The sequence below is a fragment of the Choloepus didactylus genome, chromosome 7 (assembly GCF_015220235.1).
Source record: "Choloepus didactylus isolate mChoDid1 chromosome 7, mChoDid1.pri, whole genome shotgun sequence".
NCBI lineage: Eukaryota > Metazoa > Chordata > Mammalia > Pilosa > Megalonychidae > Choloepus > Choloepus didactylus.
The window spans coordinates 99,581,933-99,602,073 of NC_051313.1; the positions used below are offsets into that span (position 1 = coordinate 99,581,933).

A 20,141-nucleotide genomic window follows, 5' to 3' on the forward strand; every position below is an offset into this window, starting at 1 on the left:
AAAGATAAGCATTTGCCTCAGACCAGTGCTTTATCCTGGTCCTATTAAAGGCACAGAAAATAGGAAGACAAAGGGTCTGAACACAAGGTGGCTTTGCCAAGTATGGCTATGGTGTATAGAAAATATTCACATAATTTCCATGAGTCTGAAAATTTAGGAACGTATGTTTTAACTAGGATATTCCTATTTTTCCCAAGTAAAAGAGCCAATTATCATGGTATTTCCTGCTTGAGAAGAAACACCAGTCTTACTGGTTCTGAATGCATGTTTAACCAAAAAATAACAGTCTAATATTGTTCTGGCTGTAACTGAATGAGTGCTGGTATTGTGTATGTGTCAGATTGTTTGCCTGTTCGTATTTTTTCTTATGAAGGAAATCAAGCGATTAAAAAAAAAAATGAGTAACCTCTTTCCCATCAAATCAACTAGCCATACTCAAACTCATGGACCTCCACTAAAAGGTGGCAAGGGATGTGAAGCAAGGTGGGGAAGAGGTGAGAAGAACGGAGACAGAGAGGAGGGGGGCCAAACTCTTTCTAGATTCCATCTAAGGACGTTTGAATTTTGATCTTCTTGGGGGCTTTTGTCCATATATTGCATGTATATTGAGGACAGGTATTTGAACACTGTCATCTGAACCTGGCTCTGTGACGAACAACATATTCGGCTGCATTCTTCAGCAAATGGCTGGAGTGATGCTAATCTCTCCACTAATCTAATATGGCTATCTGCATGAATCTCAGTTACCCTGCTTAAATTAATTGCATTAAGCAGTCCACAATGCCTGAGTGTTTTATTAAGGAACATTTTTTATGTGGTGGGCTTATTAATAAATTATCAGGAATGAGGCAGGGACAGGGCTCCTGTGGAAGAGGTTAGATTGAAGAGATGGGAGCATCAAAGAGGCCATCTGATTAGGACATCCCAGTTAAAAATGGTAAGATGTGCTACCTGAATCCTCCCTGGGGGTGCACAGCAGATTTATTTCCTTATCTTCTAAGCTTTGTCCAAATCTTAAGAGCATCATTTCCAAGGCAAATAATGAGGCATCTCCTGCTTTTCTTTGGAAATTATTACCAGCTACAAAATACCTAATAATTGCTAGCTTTAAATAAATTTGGTTTTGTGCCATTATTTCCACAGTCTTTTAGTTTCCCTTTTCCTTCTGTGTTTTTAAACTTTCAACATTTGCTGATAAAGTGATTGGCTATCGCTTTTACTGGCATTTTGCATCCACTAAACTCTACCAAAGAACCAAGATTATTTAACTGTTTAAATGATCATTACCATTGTCCAGTAGATTCAGACTATAAACTCACCATGTTACAGTTTTTGCTACAAATTGCATGATATAGAGAAGGATGCTAGAGAGTTGCAGTGGGGGAAGAAGAAAGGAGAGCATATATCCCTAACAATTAGTATTACCAGGTTATTGTCGTATAAAACCATTCAGGTCATCTCTAAAAATTCATATCTGATCATGTCACTCACTAATTAAAAGTTTTAATGAATTTCCATTGTCAGTTGGAAAGGCAGGAGAATTTAACCGCTAAGAGCATGGAACCCAGGAGTCAGAGACTGGGTTTAATCCTTATTCTCCTACTGACTTGCTTTGTGGCCTTAATCAAGTTAACTAACCTCTCCACGCCCTTCAGTTTCCTCATCAGTAAAATTCACATAATAATATTGCCCATGTTTAGTTACACAGATTAAATGAGTTAGTATCACCAAAGAGGTCAGAACAATTCCTGGCATATTGTATTTATACATATTATTTATTGTTGTTGCTATCCTTGTTGTTAAAGAGTCAACATCCTCTACAACCTGACTTCATCCTATCTGACTAGCCTCATCTTGGATTTCACCCTCCTGTTCCCTTCTCACACTCATCAAACTAGTTCATGCTCACTGGACTGATCTAATATCTTCCTGTTTATTTGCTTGCAAAGTTTCTTCCAATTGGATTGCTTGGCTTCACCTGCTAAAACCGCCTCAGGGTTTTAAGCACCAACTGAAATGCCCTTTTCTTCCTAAAACCTTTCCCCATCCCTCCCAGCCCAATTGAGATGAGTATTTTCCTCACTGGGTTCGAAGAATCCTGACTGTGTTCCTCTATAGCAGAATTTATGGTCTTTGGAATTCATTATATGGATGGCTGGCTGTTCACACAGACCAGTTGTTCTCAATAGGAGGCAATTTTTTCTATACATAATTTTGTTTTCATTAAATGTATTTATTTTTTTAATTGGAGAAGTTGCAGGTTTACAGAAAAATCATGCAGAAAATACAGAATTCCCATATACACCCCTCACACACAGTTTTCCCTATTATGAACATTTTGCAGTAGCCTTTTACCTTTATTAAAATTGATGAAACAATATTATAATCAATCTATTAACCATAGTCCTTAGTTTACAATGGGGTTCACTGTGTTGTACAGTCCCATGGTTTTTTGAAATTTTTTTATTCTAGTAACATATATACAACTTTAAAATTCCCCTTTTAACCACACTCAGAAATATAATTCAGTGGTGTTAATTACATTCACAATGTTGTGCTGTCTTTGCCACCATCTATTACCAAAACTTTTCCATCACCCCAAACAGAAACTCTGCACCAATTAACCATTAACTCCCATTCTTTCCCCCTCCCCCAGTCCCTGGTAAACTGTATTATAGCTTCTGACTATTAATTTACTTATTCTAATTATTTCATATCAGTGAGACCACACAATACTTGTCCTTTTGTGTCTAGTTCATTTCACTCAACATGATGTCTTCAAAGTTCATCCAGGTTGCCATATGTATCAAAACTACATTCCTTTTTAAGACTGAATAATATTCTATTGTATGTATATACCACATTTTGTTTATCCATTCATTGGCTGATGAACACTTTGGTTGTTTCTGTCTTTTAGCAGTTATGTATAATGCCGCTGTTGAACATCAGTAGGCAAATATCTGTCTGAGTCCCTGCTTTCAGTTCTGTTCCATTATACCAGAACTGAGGTGGGATTGCCACATCATGTGGTAATTCCATACTTAACCTTCTGAGGTACCACCAAACTGTTTTCCACAGTGGCTGTAGCATTTTTACATTCCTACTAACGATGAACAAGTGTTCCTATTTCTCCATGTTTGTTATTTTCTGTTTTGTTTTTTTTTTTAAACTAGTAGTCATTCTAGTGGGTGTTAAATGTTATCTCATTGTGGTTTTGATTTGCATTTTCTAATGATTAATGACATTGAGCATCTTTTCATGTGCTTATTGGCCATTTGTGTGGCTTCTTTGGAGAAATGTCTATTCAAGTCTTTGGGCCATTTTTTACTTGGGTTGTCTGTCTTTTTGTTATTGCGTTGCAATACTTCTTTATATTTTCTTTCTATATATATTCCTTAAAGGATTTGTCGTTTCCAAATATATTCTCCATTCTGTAAGTTGTCTTTTTACTTTCATGATGAAGTCCTTTGATGCACAAAAAATTTTAATTTTGATGTAGCACCGTTTGTCTATTTTTTCTTTTGTTACTCATGCTTTCGGTGTAAAGTCTAAGAAACCATTGCCTAACATAAGCTCCTGAAGATGCTTCCCTATGTGTTCTTCTAAGTGTTTTATAATTTTGGTTCTTGTATTTAGGTCTTTGATCCATTTTGAGTTAGGTTTTGTGTGTGGTATGAAGTAGGGGTCCACATTCCCCACATTCATTCTTTTGCATGCAGATATCCAGTTTTCCCAACACTGTTTGTTGAAGAGACTTTCTTTCTCAACAGGGAATAATTTTGTGACTAACTCCTCCTGAGATGCCAGGAATTGTATTGGTTTAAAAACTGAAGTTCCTGTGTCCCAGGAACTCTCCCAGTCCCAGGTAAACTAGAAAACTTGGTCACCTTACTTCCAGAGGACATTGGCCATGCTGGAGACATTTTTGCTTGTCACAGCTGGGATTGGGAATGCTACTGGCATCTTGTGGGTAGAGGTCAGTGATGCTGCTAAACTTGCAGCCAACAGTTCCCCACAACAGAGATCATCTGGCCCAAATAGCGATAATATTAAGGTTGAGAAACCCTGGCAGAAGCTGTTACTTGTCTTTGTAACATGTAAATAAGAGCCTGCTGGGATGATTTAATGAATTCAATTATTTTAACTCCCAATAAATATTAAATAAGTATTTCCTTATCTCCAGATAGACCTTATTAGGCCTTCTTTGTGTAGTTACAAAGAGGTAACATCTAGCCCCCTCTCCTTCATGAGTTTTCAGTGTAGTTGTGACACCAGAATAATATTTGGGGGAAAATGAGAGAACAGTTTCAGGCAATAAACAATTAAGTATAAAGTGATCACAGCAAACAATACATATTTGAAGAAGTTAAAGATGGGAGAGAATGCCAAATGAGGGAAAGAATATCATAATCCTAGGTGACATGTTTAGTTCCTCCAGCTCCTAAATCACATTCTGGTGTTTCAAATCCCATTTGCTAAGAGTTTGGTTGTCCAGTTTGTACAAACTCAGGTTCATAGAAATGCAGGAGAGGGAGACCAGCTTTGCTCTGTCAGAGCTCAATTTTGCTTCATTCCTCTTCAACTGTCTCTCCTTTTGGTACTAGCCCACACAATCCCCTAGGCTAGCTATCTTAGAGTTATCTTTAATTCTTATTTCTCCTTCTAACACCCTGTCACCTTGCATGCCAAGTTTTATCAATTTTACCTGTGCAATGTCTTTATTTTTCATCTATTTCTGCTCCATTCACATATACGTCTCCAATGCAGACACCTTATGGGGGGTCCACTCCTTCACTCTTTTTTACCCTCCAGGCCAGTATTCTCCATGTAAGATCTAGATCTCTCAGTTCTGAAATGTCTTCTCTAATGTATCCACATATCCAAAGTCTCCCATTCCTTCTAATCCCAGATAAAAATGCTTTTCCTTCATGGGAATCATACACAATTCCCTCATCTATAAGTAGCACTTCTCTTCTTTCAACTTTTATAACACTTCCCTCCTGTTTGTGTAACACCTTTGATATATACTATAACAAGTGATGGGCTCTTATCCAGATCATCTTTTCTAATTCCAGCAGCACTTTTATCATAAGGCTTTGCAAGTATTAGATGACTGATAACTATTGTTGAATGAATGATGTGAATAGAGATGAAAATTGCCCCCTCCCCTTCTTTCCACTGTCTCTTTCCAGAAACCCCTGGATTCAGGCAGTTTTTACAACTGCTGGAAAAAAAGACCCCTCACCTCTTCCAAAAAAGATGTAGACAGTCTACCCAGCGTTCACAGAACCAGCAACAGGATAATGACTACACATCTTTGGGTCTTAACAAAGGGCGAAATGTGACTTCCTTCCAGGCAATGTTTTCTGTTGGCTACTTTAGCTTCTTCACCCGGTTTCCTTGCCCACCTTTTGTCTCTGCTGGTTGGCCACTGCTGCTGTCCTCAGTGCAGCCATCTCCAAACCACTGATCCTTGTCTGGCCTTGGTCCAATTTTCTTTGTGAAATCCATGCTCCTACTGTTGGGAATGAACATGAAAAACATGAAAAACATGAAAAAACAAGAACAAAAAACAAAAACAGGGTAGATGTTATGCACATTTGATTATGAATATCAACATAAGAAATTTCTTGCCTTTCCACTTTAGAATTCTCTTGACTACATAGATGGTATGTTTTGTTAATTTAAATAAAAAGTAATGCCAATTTAACTTTGTAAATACAAATCTGTGAGATTGCCAGGGAGAGGAGAGGAGACAGATGGCCTCAAGATGTGCTGATAGTTAAAGGCAAAACAGCCAAGACCTAGAAATTGTTCCAGGTTTCCAGGAAAATAAAGCTAAATTTGGAAATTAACACATTCCATGTTCAAGTCATGTAAGAAAAAAATATATGAACATTTCCTAATTTAAATACATAGAATAAAAACCAGCACTTATCCCTTAAGGCAACTTGAAAAAAAAAAGTAACCAGGAATAAGAGCAGGCCTGCTACAGAAGATCAAGTTTTCCAATGTTATTTGCAACCAGAATCCAATATCACATTTAACAAAGGAATATTAGAGGAATTTCTACTTGAATGAAGACAAAATACATAAACTCATTCTTATCATCATTTTATAATGTATTTTGGAATGCTAAGCATGCAGCCATGTTTTAAACAAAATAAAGAGGACAATATTAGAGAAAATATTTGATTGTTTGCAGATGATATAATTGTTTACTAGCAAAATGAAAAGTTTCAACTATTAACTGCTGTAATTAATAAATGACATAAGTAACATTCAAATATAAAGTTACAGAAAAAAAAAAAACATAAACCAATGGTATGTAGTTAGAAAACATAATGAAAGACATAGCAGTGACCAAAGGATATGTTGTCTTGGAAAAAATTCTTAGCAAGATACCTAGAACCTATATAAAAAATAAACTATAATATTTTCCTAAATTGTTTATAGAAGAAGACTTGAGTACACACAGAATTATGTGTTTTAAATTAGGTTGGCTGATATTGCAAAGATTTCAGTTATTTCCAAATTAACTTTAATGCAATGCCAATCATTTTATACAGTGTGGGAAAATATAAAATGATTTTAAAGATCATCAGAAAATACAGACCAGTGATACAAAGACAACTTTGAAAAAAAAAATGTGATTTCATGGGCGTGGAGATGGGTAGCTCTACCAGAGAGAAAAATTCAAGTTACCATTCTTAAACCAATGTGATACTGATACCAGAATATAAAGACAGATCAGTGGAACTGAATATAACATCCAATTAGATATAGAAATGAAATATAGGCTAAAGGAGATAATAAAACCTAAAGAAAAATAGAAGGGTTAGTCTATAAATGGAGCTAGAAATTTAACTGTTTGAACATTTATGAATATAGATTCACACTGCAAAAAAATTCACTAAGTAATTTGTAGATAGATTAATGAATTAAGTTAGATTTACTAAAATACATCCACTGATAGAGTATTATGAAGCCACTAAAATGGAAACTATTTATGATATAATTTTGGACTAACCATGACTTTTCCTTCTTTTTATCTTAATCTAATTTTTATAAAGTTCTGCTATGTCATGTATTACTTATTTAAAAAGAAATGGCAATTTTTCACTTACAGGAACAAATAATCTATACAGAAAGGTCACAAGTAATAGTATTTATTAATTATTGCATCTACATTCTCCAAAATGTGGACATGACTGTTGCCCTTATTGACAAATAAGAAGCCAAGGTGGAGTAATATTCTTTATGTCGACTCATCAGCTGTCCATCTCTCTGCTTCAGACCTTATTTGAGCTCAAAGGTCCAGGCAGTTATATTGTGTCTTCTATTTTCTGAATCCAGATCCTCTAACTGTGAACACAGGACATGAGACTGGGCCAGAAAAATACAGATAGTCAGGGGTTAGGGGTGCAGATTCACTGCTAATGTTCCCATTGCCAAAGAAATTAGTGACCAGCAGCCACACAAACTAGAAAGTCACAGGCATGGCACGCATATGTTGCCTATGAAAGTTTTAGAAGCCAAAAGAGGTTAAGGCTAGCTGGTGGAGTTTCAGCTGACTGTGGGCAAACCTGGAAGGGCACGAGGAAACCAGTGAGTCCTTCTCTTTGTAGAGAAGAGATATATGTTCCCGATATTTTAATTATTTCTCCCTAAAACCTGATTAAATCCACCAATGAGACTGTAGCTCCTCCCCTTCTAAGAGTCAGGGAGGGGTACTTTGAAAGCATTTTAATGGGGACTCATCAGCAAGGCAGAGGTGGAAAGGAGGCAGGCCAATTCATATGCTTTGATACTCACTAGCCTTCCTTCCCTAAAACCCAAGCATTCAGCTGAATGCCTTAGGACACATATCTGCTATAAATTCATTTATTATCTAATTTGTCTGAGATCTAAGCTCCCTGTGGAGGTCCAAGATCAAAGGATCTGATTCCTTCTGATGTCAGCGCTGACATATAATGTGTGCTGACTTAGTTCTGTCTCTATCCTCACAGTGGGAGGTAGCCACCCTCTTGGGCACCTTTACACAGGGAGCTTTCATTTCAGCTGGGGAGTTTGTCAGGTGTGTTGCTGATTGGAGCTGCCATGTAAATAATTCATGGGGAGATTTTAAATGGTTTGGTTCTACAAAGGAAAACTATGCCTGTGATATCTTTTATGAATAGATGCAGACTTGAAGAACAACAAGGAGGAAAAGAGCTCCAATGACAATCTCTCAAAAACAGGATAACAATACCTTCAATGGATTGAAAATAGGTGATTTGCAGCATTTGATTCCTCCTACATGAAGTGGTATTGGTTTTACCAAAGGATAAAAATTCAAAGCCTTTTTTTTAATTTTTTTAAGTTTGCTTCTACCAGACAATTTAATATTCTTGTTCTTTGGTTATTTGCTAAACCCAATAAACTATGTCTTTTCCTTCTGGTGTAACAGTGGTTATGGAGATGATATCAAGCTCAGGGCTTGACGTAGGACTGGGTGCAATGAGGGGGTAAGGTCAATGGCAAAACAAACTTCCTTCCCTAAAGAAACTCAAAGTCCTGAGAGGAAGACAAGACTGTCACACAAGGAAAGGTGACCAATAATAAAAGCAGCTGCACAGGTCAGCAAGTACTGAGGCATAAATCAATGTAGTTTGAGCTGTCAAGGAACATTTCTAGAAAGGGTCACATATCCCATGGGGAATCCAGGAAACCTGGAAGATCTTGTAGCTCTAAGCAGGAAAATCATCCTGCAGTTAGGTGGTCATGGCAGATGTGTCTCAACTGCCTCACCTCAAAAAACAGAGATGACAATAATCCTTGCTCTAGAGGGTTGTTGAAAGGATTTAATGACTATATATTATATCTATATAATACACAGGTATATATCAACTGAAGACAGTGCCCAACATGTGGTAATTGCTATTGTTGCTATATGAGTGTTATTTTAAATTATTATTAACCTGTTCTGTCTTCTAAAAACACAAAAGGACTGTGGAAAAGGAGAGAGAAGATATGACTACCATGGGCTTAGCAGAACATTAATCGATGCATCACAGAAACAATATAAACAACATGATTACTTTATCTCATTATACTGCTCCAAGTCAAACTTGTCTTATATGTACTGATGTTATTGCCTTTTCATTTCCTCACTTCATTTCCTATTTATGGCTAGATTAAACTGAGGTAGGAAATCGGTAGCCTTTACCACTAATACTGTCTCTTCTAATATGATACAGACATGACTACTGTCTCCTAACCCCCACCAAGACAGCTCTCAATAAATCAAGAGGAGCATAATTCACACATGAAAAATTAGCATGTTCATTGTATATAAAAGATAGTTAATGATTTTCATGGTTAGATGTGAAAAAAGCAAGGACAGGAAATGTAGATGGCAGAATTGCCACCATCCTAGGAGATGAAGATGGCAGTTTTGTCACCGTTCTTTTACGGGCTTAGGACAGTTCTCAATCTTTTATCCATTGGAAGGCACATGAAAGATAACAGTCACATGTGCGGCACACTCCCATGCGTGTATCTAACCGAACCTTCTTCTCAGCTCCCCCTCGCTAGCTTTAACTTGGCACAATATGGAACAGTAATTAGAGCACAGGCTCTGGATTCTATAAAATAAGATGAAACTGCTTCCTGCATAAAGTTGGGGAAGTTATTTAATCTCTCTGTGTCTGAACTGCCTCACCTCAAAAACAGAGATGAACATAGTCCTTGCTCCAGAGGGTTATTGTAAGGATTTAATGAATATATATTATATCTGTATAATACACAGGTGTATATCAATTTAGGACAGTGCCTAATATGTAGTAATTGCAATTATTGCTACATGAGTGTTATTTTAAATTATTATTAATCTGTTCTGTCTTCTAAAAACACATTAGAATGCAAAGGATTAAGGGTATCAATATAGAGATAACTTGAATTTTCTTTAATCTATTAAAAGTCTATAATTTAATAATTTTTTAAAGTTGGATTATGATACCTTCTTGTATGTAACAAATAACTTGTTACACACCTCAATACACAACATATTACAAGAATGAGAAACTCTAAGTCAGGGAATACTTTTTGAAGGAGGTAAGATATTTCCCAAGAAGAATAAAGAATGCAGAGAGCTTTGAAAGCTTGGGTGGAAAAAATATTTTGGGCCTAGGCTGTGTTATATAATACTTCTTAAAGGTGGGAGTGAGGAAATTAAGGGAAAAAATTAAAATGTTCAGGTTTCTGATGCAACCAGAAAACAAAGTACTGTACATATATAAAACACTTCAAAGGTGTTGTATTTGAGCATCTAGCTGAAAGGATTTTAAAATATCAAAAGTAGGAAAGAGTATACTTTTTAAAACAATGCTTGTAATATTTAAGGCTTATTCAAAGCCAACATTTACACTAGATTTCCATGAAATACTCCTATGTATGGTCCTTTTATTTCTTCCTCCTGTAATCACATCACTATCATCAATCATCATCGTCATCATCATCATCATGATGCAACCACAATACAATTGATCTTTATAGAGTCCTTAATAGTTTACAAGGCACTTTAACAGGTCTTACCTCATCTGTTCTCATAACAACCTTATGAGATATCAAATCATGTTATCCCATTTTTCCAATAAGAAAGCTGCAGTCAAAGATTAAATTACAGTTTTTAGTAAGCCCAGATATAGGTTCAATGGTTTGTCAGATTCCAAAACTTTACTTTTATCACTGCTCTGTGAGTGACTATGAATGTTGCATGCACACACACATGCACACACATGTACACATACACAAATGCTACATTGGGAGCACTAGGCCAGAATGGAAAATCAGAACAGTTTCTTGCCCCTTTCCCCAAATCCCTTTGTTATCAGTGTATATTTTTTCAGATACGTGATCTAAAAAAGCTCCCTACTTTAGATCAAGTCTATGTATCCAAAAAGGTTATAATTTACTGGGGAGACAGATAAAGTATAGGCAGATACTTATGTTATTTTATAGTTTTCATACATCAAATGTTCATTAGCACCTGCAGACTATCAAGAAGTTGTGTTGGCACCAATAATACAGCTGAAGAGGAGTATTTAATTTTCAATCGGTTTGTCTTCATGTGCACCCAAGAGTGTTTTTGGTTTTTTGATGTAGTAGAAATACACTCTTTTTTACTTTCCCTAGATTACAGCATTTCTTCTACCCCTTATTTCCCCATTTATAAATGGGGGGTACCAAAATCCATGACCCATATCTAGATGATCAATAAATCTTATCTCTTTTCCATTCCCTAAATATGGTACAATTGGTCCTTAGAATCTGTCGATTCTGCTGGTAAACATATTTCTTGACTCCGGCCTACTGATCTTTATTATTTCTTGCTTAGACTATTGCAATAGCTTCCTACATGAACTCCCTAACTCTCTTACAGTTCATTTTCTTCATTATACAAAGGCTGTTCTTTTCAAGATGGAAATACTATGCCACTGCCCTACTTCAAAACATTCAGTGACTCCCACTCTTCTATGGGATAAATTCCACATTCCTTAGTAGAGTTACCAAGGCCCTTTATGATATCATCTGTGTCTAGTGTTCCTCCATTATTTTATACCAGCCCCCACCCTGCATATACACTCCTGTCAATATATACACCGTAGTTTCTCAGTGTCTGGAGCTGCTTTCAGGGCCCTCAGTATGCCTGGTTCATTCTTGCTGCCCTGCCTTTGCAAATGCTATTCCTTATGTTGTAATGCATCCCACCATCATGTCCTTCAAAACTCAAAAATTATCTCCTTTATGAAGTCTTTCTAACCTCCTAGGCAGATTAAGCACTTCCTATTCTGTCTTCCCTAATGGGTTGTCAGTAGTTCTATTACACCACTTACCATAAGGTTCTAACCTTAATGGGTGTAGAGGTCTGTCTCCCCCCAGGACTTTGAGCCCTTGCATAGCAGGGACATGTTCCCAGGAGCTTTGTCATCCCAGGGCCTAGCACACAGCACAGGCTCCATGCATTTTCTTGTTTAACATCTGCCTCCATCTCTAGAACATAAACTCCATGATATTAAGACTGGCTCTTGTTCACTGCTCTATTCCCATCCCTCCCATGTTGTAGGTGTTGAGTGAACTAATAACCTATGAATAAGTGGATAATTTTGCCAATGAAGAATCAATGGAGGCTCACAATGATTTCTCCTACTCTCTAGCTTGAGCAGCGGAAAAATGAGGTCATGAATGAGTTAGGGAAAGCAGAGAGACTAGGATTTCTTTTGAGATAGTGAATCTGAGGTACTTTTGAAACTTCTGAGTGGAAATGTTTCAAGCCTTCAGCTCCCAAGATATTTGACAAAAAACATGCAAATCAAACTAAGGCTGGCATTTAAGAAAATTGTTAGAATGGAACATATGTGCAAAATATAAGCAAATTGAATGAAGAAAAAGGAAGCAACAAAATTAGACACCCAGGATCTTTCTTGTTTATACTGCTTGCTTATTTCTTTTAATGTGAATTTGTATAATGTTTCTGTGTGTGTGTGTGTGTGTGTGTGTGTGTGTGTGTGTGTGTGAGTGATAATGACAGTTATTAGCTATTAATTAAGGGTACATTATATTAACAAAAACTTTAGCAGAGTAAAAAAATACCTGTGGAATCATATTTAATAATAACGTTAAGTGGTTAAGTGCATGATCACTGAGCTAGACTATATCTTACATATCTACACTGAAAAGTCATGCGACTTAAGGCAGGTAACTTAATCTTCTGCACCTTTGTTTCTGCATCTATAAAATGAAGGCAACAGTAGTACTAACCTCATGGGGCAGCTACAAGAATTAAATGAGTGAATGTGCTTAAAGCATGAAGGACAGTGCCTGGCAGGTAATGCTTGCTATCGATAGTAATTAGAATAATAATAGTTATTATCTATAGAGTCCTGACTATCACAGGCTCTGGGCATGCTTCATCCTATTTAATCTTTAAACAATCCTATGAGGTAGATAACATCATTATCACCATTATACAGATAAGGAAACTGAAGCACAGAGAGGTTGAGTAAAATTTATGCATTCAATCAGCAAGAAAGGGATCAAGCAGGAAACCTAACCAAAATTACTTGACTCCAGGCCTGTACTCTTAGCTGGTAGGCCATATGACCTCCAGAGACCATCTTTCACGTATTTAATGACATAAACAACTATTTTGGTAAGTTTGACTTAATTGTAACAGTAAAACTCTGAACAGTGCGTCCTTGATTTTTCAGTTAGTATTCATTATTTATCTCATTTACATACGACATGAACATATTTTAAAAACTAGAGATGTTATTGCTTATATAATGTTTCCTTCAATGAATTGTTCCAAATTAGGGCAAAAATGCCCAGATCATCTGTTTATCATGGTCAATATCAATTTGCTCCCTCCTGAATTTTTTTTTTCCTGCAATACCAGGTCGATGCGTGGAGTGACAGAGCAAGCCCCTATTCCAACTCCCTACTCCAAAACTCCGTTTAATATATTGTCCTTGGATAGAGGACGGATCAGATTAAACTGATAAGAACAGATACTAACTTGATCTTAGCCAAATGGGCAAGAAGCGATCTGGATTTAATTTTAACTCTGTTGAATAAGAAAATAAATACAAATGAAATGTCAAAAAAAGAAAACAATAAATAAAACAATATGGCTAAAATTAAATACATTTTAGTAAATGATTAAGCAGTACCTGAGACTAATATAAAATTATAGAAGTGAAGCCCAGAGAGGCTAAGTGACAGGATGGAAGCCACAGAGCCAGCTAGCAGGAGAAGAATTTGAACTCTAATTTTGTGACTCCAGTCCAGTGTTCCTTCTATTATTACACAACGATATATGTACACATACACACATGGATACATGTTTATCTGTATATTTATAGTATATCCACATGTGAATATTCATGTTTTTATAAAATAAAAGATGTTCAAATTGTAACTTTGACATCCAAATCCAAAGTATCAGATAAGAAAGCTTTTTAGAGTTCATTTGAACATGTTCCTTAATACAGATGTGAACTGACCCACCTGGTAAGACCTGACAATGTCCATTTTTTATATTTAAGCCATTGTGCTTACACTGAAAATCCTTGTTAGTGTATAAACATCATAAATGTGTTTTTCCTGGAAGTAGTATTATGAAACTTTTATTAAACACCTAAGATTAATTACACATTAGGCAAATTTACCTTGAAAGAATAGGTAAACATGTCTCTGAGTGCATTTTCTAGTGTGGCTGTTTTGCTGGGATGATGTAGAATTTGATATGGCTGCTCAGCAAACGGTTCTCTCTGAAGTAAGAGAGACAATAAGCAGCCCATCCCCTCATCTACCCACCCACTCGCCCACTTTCCCAGTCTGCTGGAGTTCTCCTGATCTGTGCTCTCCCTTGGATCTTCATCACACTCTGATGGTCTCATTTGTTGTGTACCGAACTTCCCCCATAGAGGGCGCACTCCTCAGGGCAGGTTTCCCTCCTGGCTTCACAGCACCCAGCTCACGGTCAGGCAGGTAGGAGGCATTCAAGGGACCGTTAGGAAATGAAGCCAAGCAGGATCCCCAGAATCCTCAGCCAGTGAACAGTGCATAGCAAAGCCAACATTTTTTAAATGAATGTTTGAAATCTTTCCTTTATCTCTGCCTTTAACAACTGTGTTTCTCTTGCTTACAAAGCCTCAGCCACACTCTTCTATTTCTCAAACAAGTCTCTCTGATTTCTACCTCAGGACCTCTGTCCAAGCTGTTTTTTCTGCCCTGATTCTCTTATCCCCCATGATTTTGCATACTTGGTTCCTACTTATTATTCGAGTTTTAATTCACAAATTACCTCCTCAGAGAAGCCTTCCTGAATTCCCAATCTACAGTATACTGCTGGTCCTCACCATCCTTTTTCTTCATCAACATTTACCACTACTTGATGTTTCCTTGTTTATTTATTATAGTTCAAGCTCCATATGAGTGAGGGTCTTGTCTGTCGTGTTCACTGCCATAGTCCCTGATAAAGAATAGGGTCTGGCATACAGTAGGTGCTCAATAAACATTTGTTCCATGAATAAGCATCAGTTGATTTTTGTCTTGAATAGCATCCTAAATGAATTAAGGGAGATGATGATGAATAATGAAGGTTGATAAAAGCAAGCTCCTCCTTACTCTAACTATCAGAGCTCTAAAAGTGTGAGTTTTCACCATGGGCATGGGATACATTGTGTTCTTAGGAAAAAAATTATTTCCAAAGATATTTAGAAATCGCTAAGCTGATATAACTCAATCCTTATTTATTTGGCAATATCTTTTCAGGAATGCAAAATAAATAAAATGTGCAATCAACTGAGAATGAAATCTATTTCCTCTTCCTCTTTTCTCCCTCAGACTTGAGGATGAAGATCATGCTGGGCAAGCTGAGCCAGCTCCCTCACCAGTCATCGAATGGAGTGTCCAGGAGGAAGGTTTGCCGCCGCACCATCCAAGAGGATGGCCGCAGTCAAGAAGAGGCTGCTGCAGCTGCTCCCAGCGTGGCTGGTGTCACCTCCCATGGGCACACCTGTGCTCCAGGCTCTCCTGCTCAGCAGATATACCTGCAGGAGACTGGGACCTGGAAGGCGGCTCAAGAGCAGTTACTCAGATACCAGCTGGCAGGACAAAATCAGCTGCTGATGCTCTGCCCAGACCTCAGACAAGAGAGGCAGCGGTTACAGGGTCAGAGTCGGCTGAGCAAGGGAAGCGGCAGCTTGGGGCTTTCCCAAGAGAAGAAATCTTCATGTGGTACCACTGAGGCACTCTGCCTTCATTCAACACATCTGGAAACTATTCAGGAACAGCTGTGATCTGGGAATGGTGTGAGCATTTGGGCTTAAAGGCAGAATGTGCAAAATATTTCTGGATAATGAGCAGAAGAGATCAGGTTTGACCTGTGGATATAACTAAGAAAAGATAATATGGACTGTTTATTCCCTATTCAACTTTAAAAATGGAAGACACTCATATAAATTCTCATGGACTGAAACTGTGCCTGATATGTCTTTTGTATCTATCAATGATCTTAGTCCAATGCCAAGCAAAAGTTAGATTTTCAAATACTTATTATTCACTTGTTTTTAACTTAGCCAGTTATCCTCTTGATTTCCTTATTTTAAAAATGGTGTAATACTGACTTGTACCAGTAGGGGATGTTAGTCAGCTTCCTCTGCAATGGCCACCCAAAAGCCTTTCTGTAAGGGCTCATGAGAAGATCTGGTCAGCTACAGCTATTTCTGCAGTATTTCAGCAAAAGCATTCCTTTATCCTATAAGGACTTATGAAGGAGTAGAGAAGACCCTGCTCCATGGTTTGTCAGAGCTAACCTTCCAACCACAAGACTACTTCCTGGCTTTTTCTAAGCTGATTTTATTTCATGATCTAAATTCAATCATTATTGGGAGCCCACAGTAGTGCAAACATATTAAGTTTGCACTTGGTGAGTATTTACACTTGAAGATTGATCTTCTTATGGGCTTTGCTGAGTTTTAGTTAAGGACAAAGATGTTTAGATAGCAAGTTTGGGGAGGAAATTGCCCATGGACAAATGTTATGTTTTTTCAATTGGCTCATTAGTAGCCAGGTCAAATTTACAACTAGAAGAAAGAAGAAAAGTGTATTGGAAGACCGGAGATAACCAAGTGGACAAGTGGACTACCAGCTAACTCTTTCATCAGTGACATGTGCTTTTTAGAGAAGATAACACAGAGCTGTCCAGGGAAGGGAGAGACCCTGTCATGTGTACCCTCTCTAGGCTATGCTAAGTTCTGAAGGAGACTAGACAGAAGATCAACTGGTGTTAAAAAGTTGGGAAAAGATGCTAACGGCACTTTCACATAATTCATGCTTTTGTCCAGGACCCATCTGTGTTCAAACTAAAGGATACTTTAAGCAGCCTGCCTGTGTCCTCAGCTCTGTATCCAGGCCTTGTGCTCCCAGCAGGTAAGGCAACAGCGTTAGAGGAGGAGAAATTTTTCAAAAAGAACTTGCTCTTGGCTTCTCCCTAAACAGGATTTTCCAAACTCTGAAAGGTTAAAGGGGTAGCCTGTGTCGGATTTGGAAGTGAGGCAGGAAAAAGAGTCTTCTGTTGCTGAATTTTATGTAGCGATGCCCTGGAATTAGCCCCATAGGAGGTATTGGCAGAAAGCCACCATCTCAAGGCATCAATGGGAACGTGTGTCTAACTACATAATTGGCAGGGACTTTCTCAACCTCTTTGTCCATTCTTTAAGTGTCTCATGGACATCTCAAGCCTTAAGGCCACCCATGAAAGGAGTTAGGCAGTCTTCTCAGTGGCATTGTTTTGGATTCTAAGAGCGCTACAAGTAGACAAGGTAGCTAAGGTCTGTGCTCTCTTAAGAGCTTTCAGTCCAGGCTGTCTGTGTATAAGGAGGACATTGAAAGGCAATCTGACCTATAGAAATTTACTCTGGAGGAACAAGCTGGTTTCTTGCATGGTAAATCATGCTTGTAGATGTATATTGTTTAGGCACCAGCAGTGCTTAAAATATAACAAAACAAAAATAATTTGAATGACTTAGGCAGAACATGCCTTCTCCAGTTTAATTAGTCTCTGTCACAATTAGCCCTTTATCCCATTCTTGTAGCTTCCTCGTTTCCTCCTTCTAGCTCACCTTTCCAAAGACTCAACTGTAAACTCTGCTATTCTACCCCTTCTTCACCCTGTTCCCAATCTTTACTATCTCCTTAACCATCCTCATGTGGCTTCAAGACTGATCTTCTTGAAAAGCAAGTTTGATTCTCTCTCTCCACTTAGGAAAAATCATAATTAACATATTAATTAGATCCTGGAGGCCAGAATTGGGCTTAACAACAGCAGGGTTCTTGCATGTGGCCTGGAGTTTTAAAGTCTCAACAAAATCCTCACCCAGTAGTTAAGCTAGTCCTCTTTTTCTGTTTAAAAAAAAAAAAAAGGAGAATGGGGTAATTACTGGAAGCAAATTCATGTCTAGAGATGAGCCAATTAAATAGAGGACCACTTTAGGTCAACCTAAGCTTCTTCAGATCGTTAACATGGGTCACCCAGTAAATATTTCCAACCCATGACTAGCCTTACCCTTTATCCAAATAAATAACTGAAAACTGTGTTATTCCTGTGTTGCTTCAGAGAATCTCTTTTTGCCTCCTATTTTTTATTTCCTAGGCATGATAGACTCCTTTCCCCCAAGAGACTGAACAAAGCTGATTCTATAAAGAGTTTAAAAATGTCTGTAAATATTTATGTATGTCAAAATTGAGAGAGAAGTATGAGGGGGCCTAGGGTAGTTGTGACTCTGTCTCTCTCTCTCCATGCCTTGGGATTGTGTTCAGGGAATGTATCAGACCTTGACAGAATTTCATGACTCCCCAAGTAAGTCACTGAGCCAGTCTGATCAGGGCTGTGTCCTGCAGCCGACTTTGTACATGTTATTGCTCAACGAGACTGAGGAGTACCAGGAAGCCTTTAGCTCCCTCAGGGCCTCCCCTTTTGAAGACTATTCAGTTGAATGACTCCCTACCATCTAGCAATCTAACTGCAAAAGTAAGAAATTACTATACATTGAAATATATGCAAACTATATGCAAAAATGAATATGGGGAAATTGAATGTAAATCACATGCAAATATTATTCAACCAAGCTTCTATAAAATTGTACATGTCAATAACAGTAAAGGATTTTAATTAATTCTGTCATCTAAAATTCATGCATTTGTTCCATATTTTTGTTTCCAGAATATATAATGTATTCAGTGTCAATTTTGAAAGAGCTATAAGCAGAAGGAATTAAACGCTATAGAGTGTAAAAGAGTTGATTTCAAATTACACTGCAACATTTTGACCAATTAAAGATAAATTTAAGAAGCAAATTGCATTTCCAGAATGTATTTTTTAAAAAGGGAAAAAATATTTTTATCAAGTTAAATGAGGTTTAAGTGGTTGGATAGAGATTTGGGTGTTTAAAAATATTCTTCTAGCATTTGGTATTTTTAAATCTGGAAAAGGTTTTTGAAAAAGGTTGGGGATTTCCTTGCTTGGAACACTTGAAGAAAAGAGTATATTCTGCCCATCAAGCTGGTTTGTTATGAGACAGAGGATTCATTTAATTACATTTGTAAGCCTTCCTAGAATTTCCTGGGATCTTGACTGTTTCTACATCATCTATTTCAGTATCAAAATGATCTCATTTATTATTATCACCATATCTTTTATTTCAAAATTAGTAACTGGAATAAAGGGAAAGAAAGTCAATTTCCTTTTGAAAAATGTGGGAAAGACTCACTATTTTCTTCATTATATAGATGAAGAAAGAGAGTCAGTAGTCATAATTCTTACAGTGGCCCAACAGCAAAACTGGAAATTTGTTTGAACTATCTCTGATTCTCTTTTTAAATTTCCTCAATTTAATGGTTGTTCTAGATTGAATTGTGTTCCCCCCAAGGAAATGTTCAAGTCCCAACCCTCGGTGCCATGAATGTGACCCCACTGGGAAATAGGATCTTTGAAGACATTATTAAAGAGGAGGCCAAACTGGATTAGGATGGGCCCTTAATTCAATATGACTGGTGTCCATATAAGCAGGGGAAATTTGGAAACTCTCAGTAAGAGAGAGACAGAGAAAGACAACTATGTGGTGGAGGCAGACATTGAGTTATGTTGCCATAAACCAAGGAATGCCGTGGATTGGCAGCCACTGCCAGAAACCAAGAGAGAGTCATGGAACAGATTCTCCCCTTTAAGAGGAAGCATGGCTGCCGACACCCTGATTTAGGACCTCCAGCCTCTAGAACTGTGAGTCAACACGTTTCAATTGTTTTACCAACTGGTCTCTGGTATTTGTTATAGCACCCCTAAGAAACCAAGATCCTGGTAATCTATCCTTATATTATAGAAAATGACTTTTTTTTTTGTAAAGTTATTCAAGATATACCATTAGGCTGAAAACAGAGCAAAGTATACAGCAATATATATATATATATAGCATGATTCTATATATAATTTTTTTTGCATAGAAAAATTATGGAGAGATAGCCCAGAATTTTTTTTAAAACAATGGCTATCTCTAGGCAATATGTTCAGGGATAAGGGTTGCTTTTCACTTTAAATT

At 37.4% G+C, this 20,141-nt stretch overlaps 1 protein-coding gene and 1 non-coding gene across 9 annotated transcripts in view; one reads left to right on the forward strand and one right to left on the reverse strand.

Annotated features, from left to right (window-relative positions):
- Positions 1-17,986, forward strand: part of PKHD1 (PKHD1 ciliary IPT domain containing fibrocystin/polyductin) — a 473,530-nt gene extending 455,544 nt beyond the window's left edge. For all 8 annotated transcript variants that reach the window (XM_037842918.1, XM_037842911.1, XM_037842917.1 and 5 more), the window contains one exon: positions 15,391-17,986. In XM_037842918.1, the coding sequence (XP_037698846.1) occupies positions 15,391-15,845 (455 nt within the window). In that variant the 3' untranslated portion in view covers positions 15,846-17,986. The remainder of the gene's footprint in view (positions 1-15,390) is intronic.
- LOC119541037 lies at positions 13,396-13,588 on the reverse strand. The gene has a single exon (XR_005218171.1). It is a non-coding gene; the product is annotated as a U2 spliceosomal RNA (small nuclear RNA).
- Positions 17,987-20,141: the final 2,155 nt, after the last annotated feature.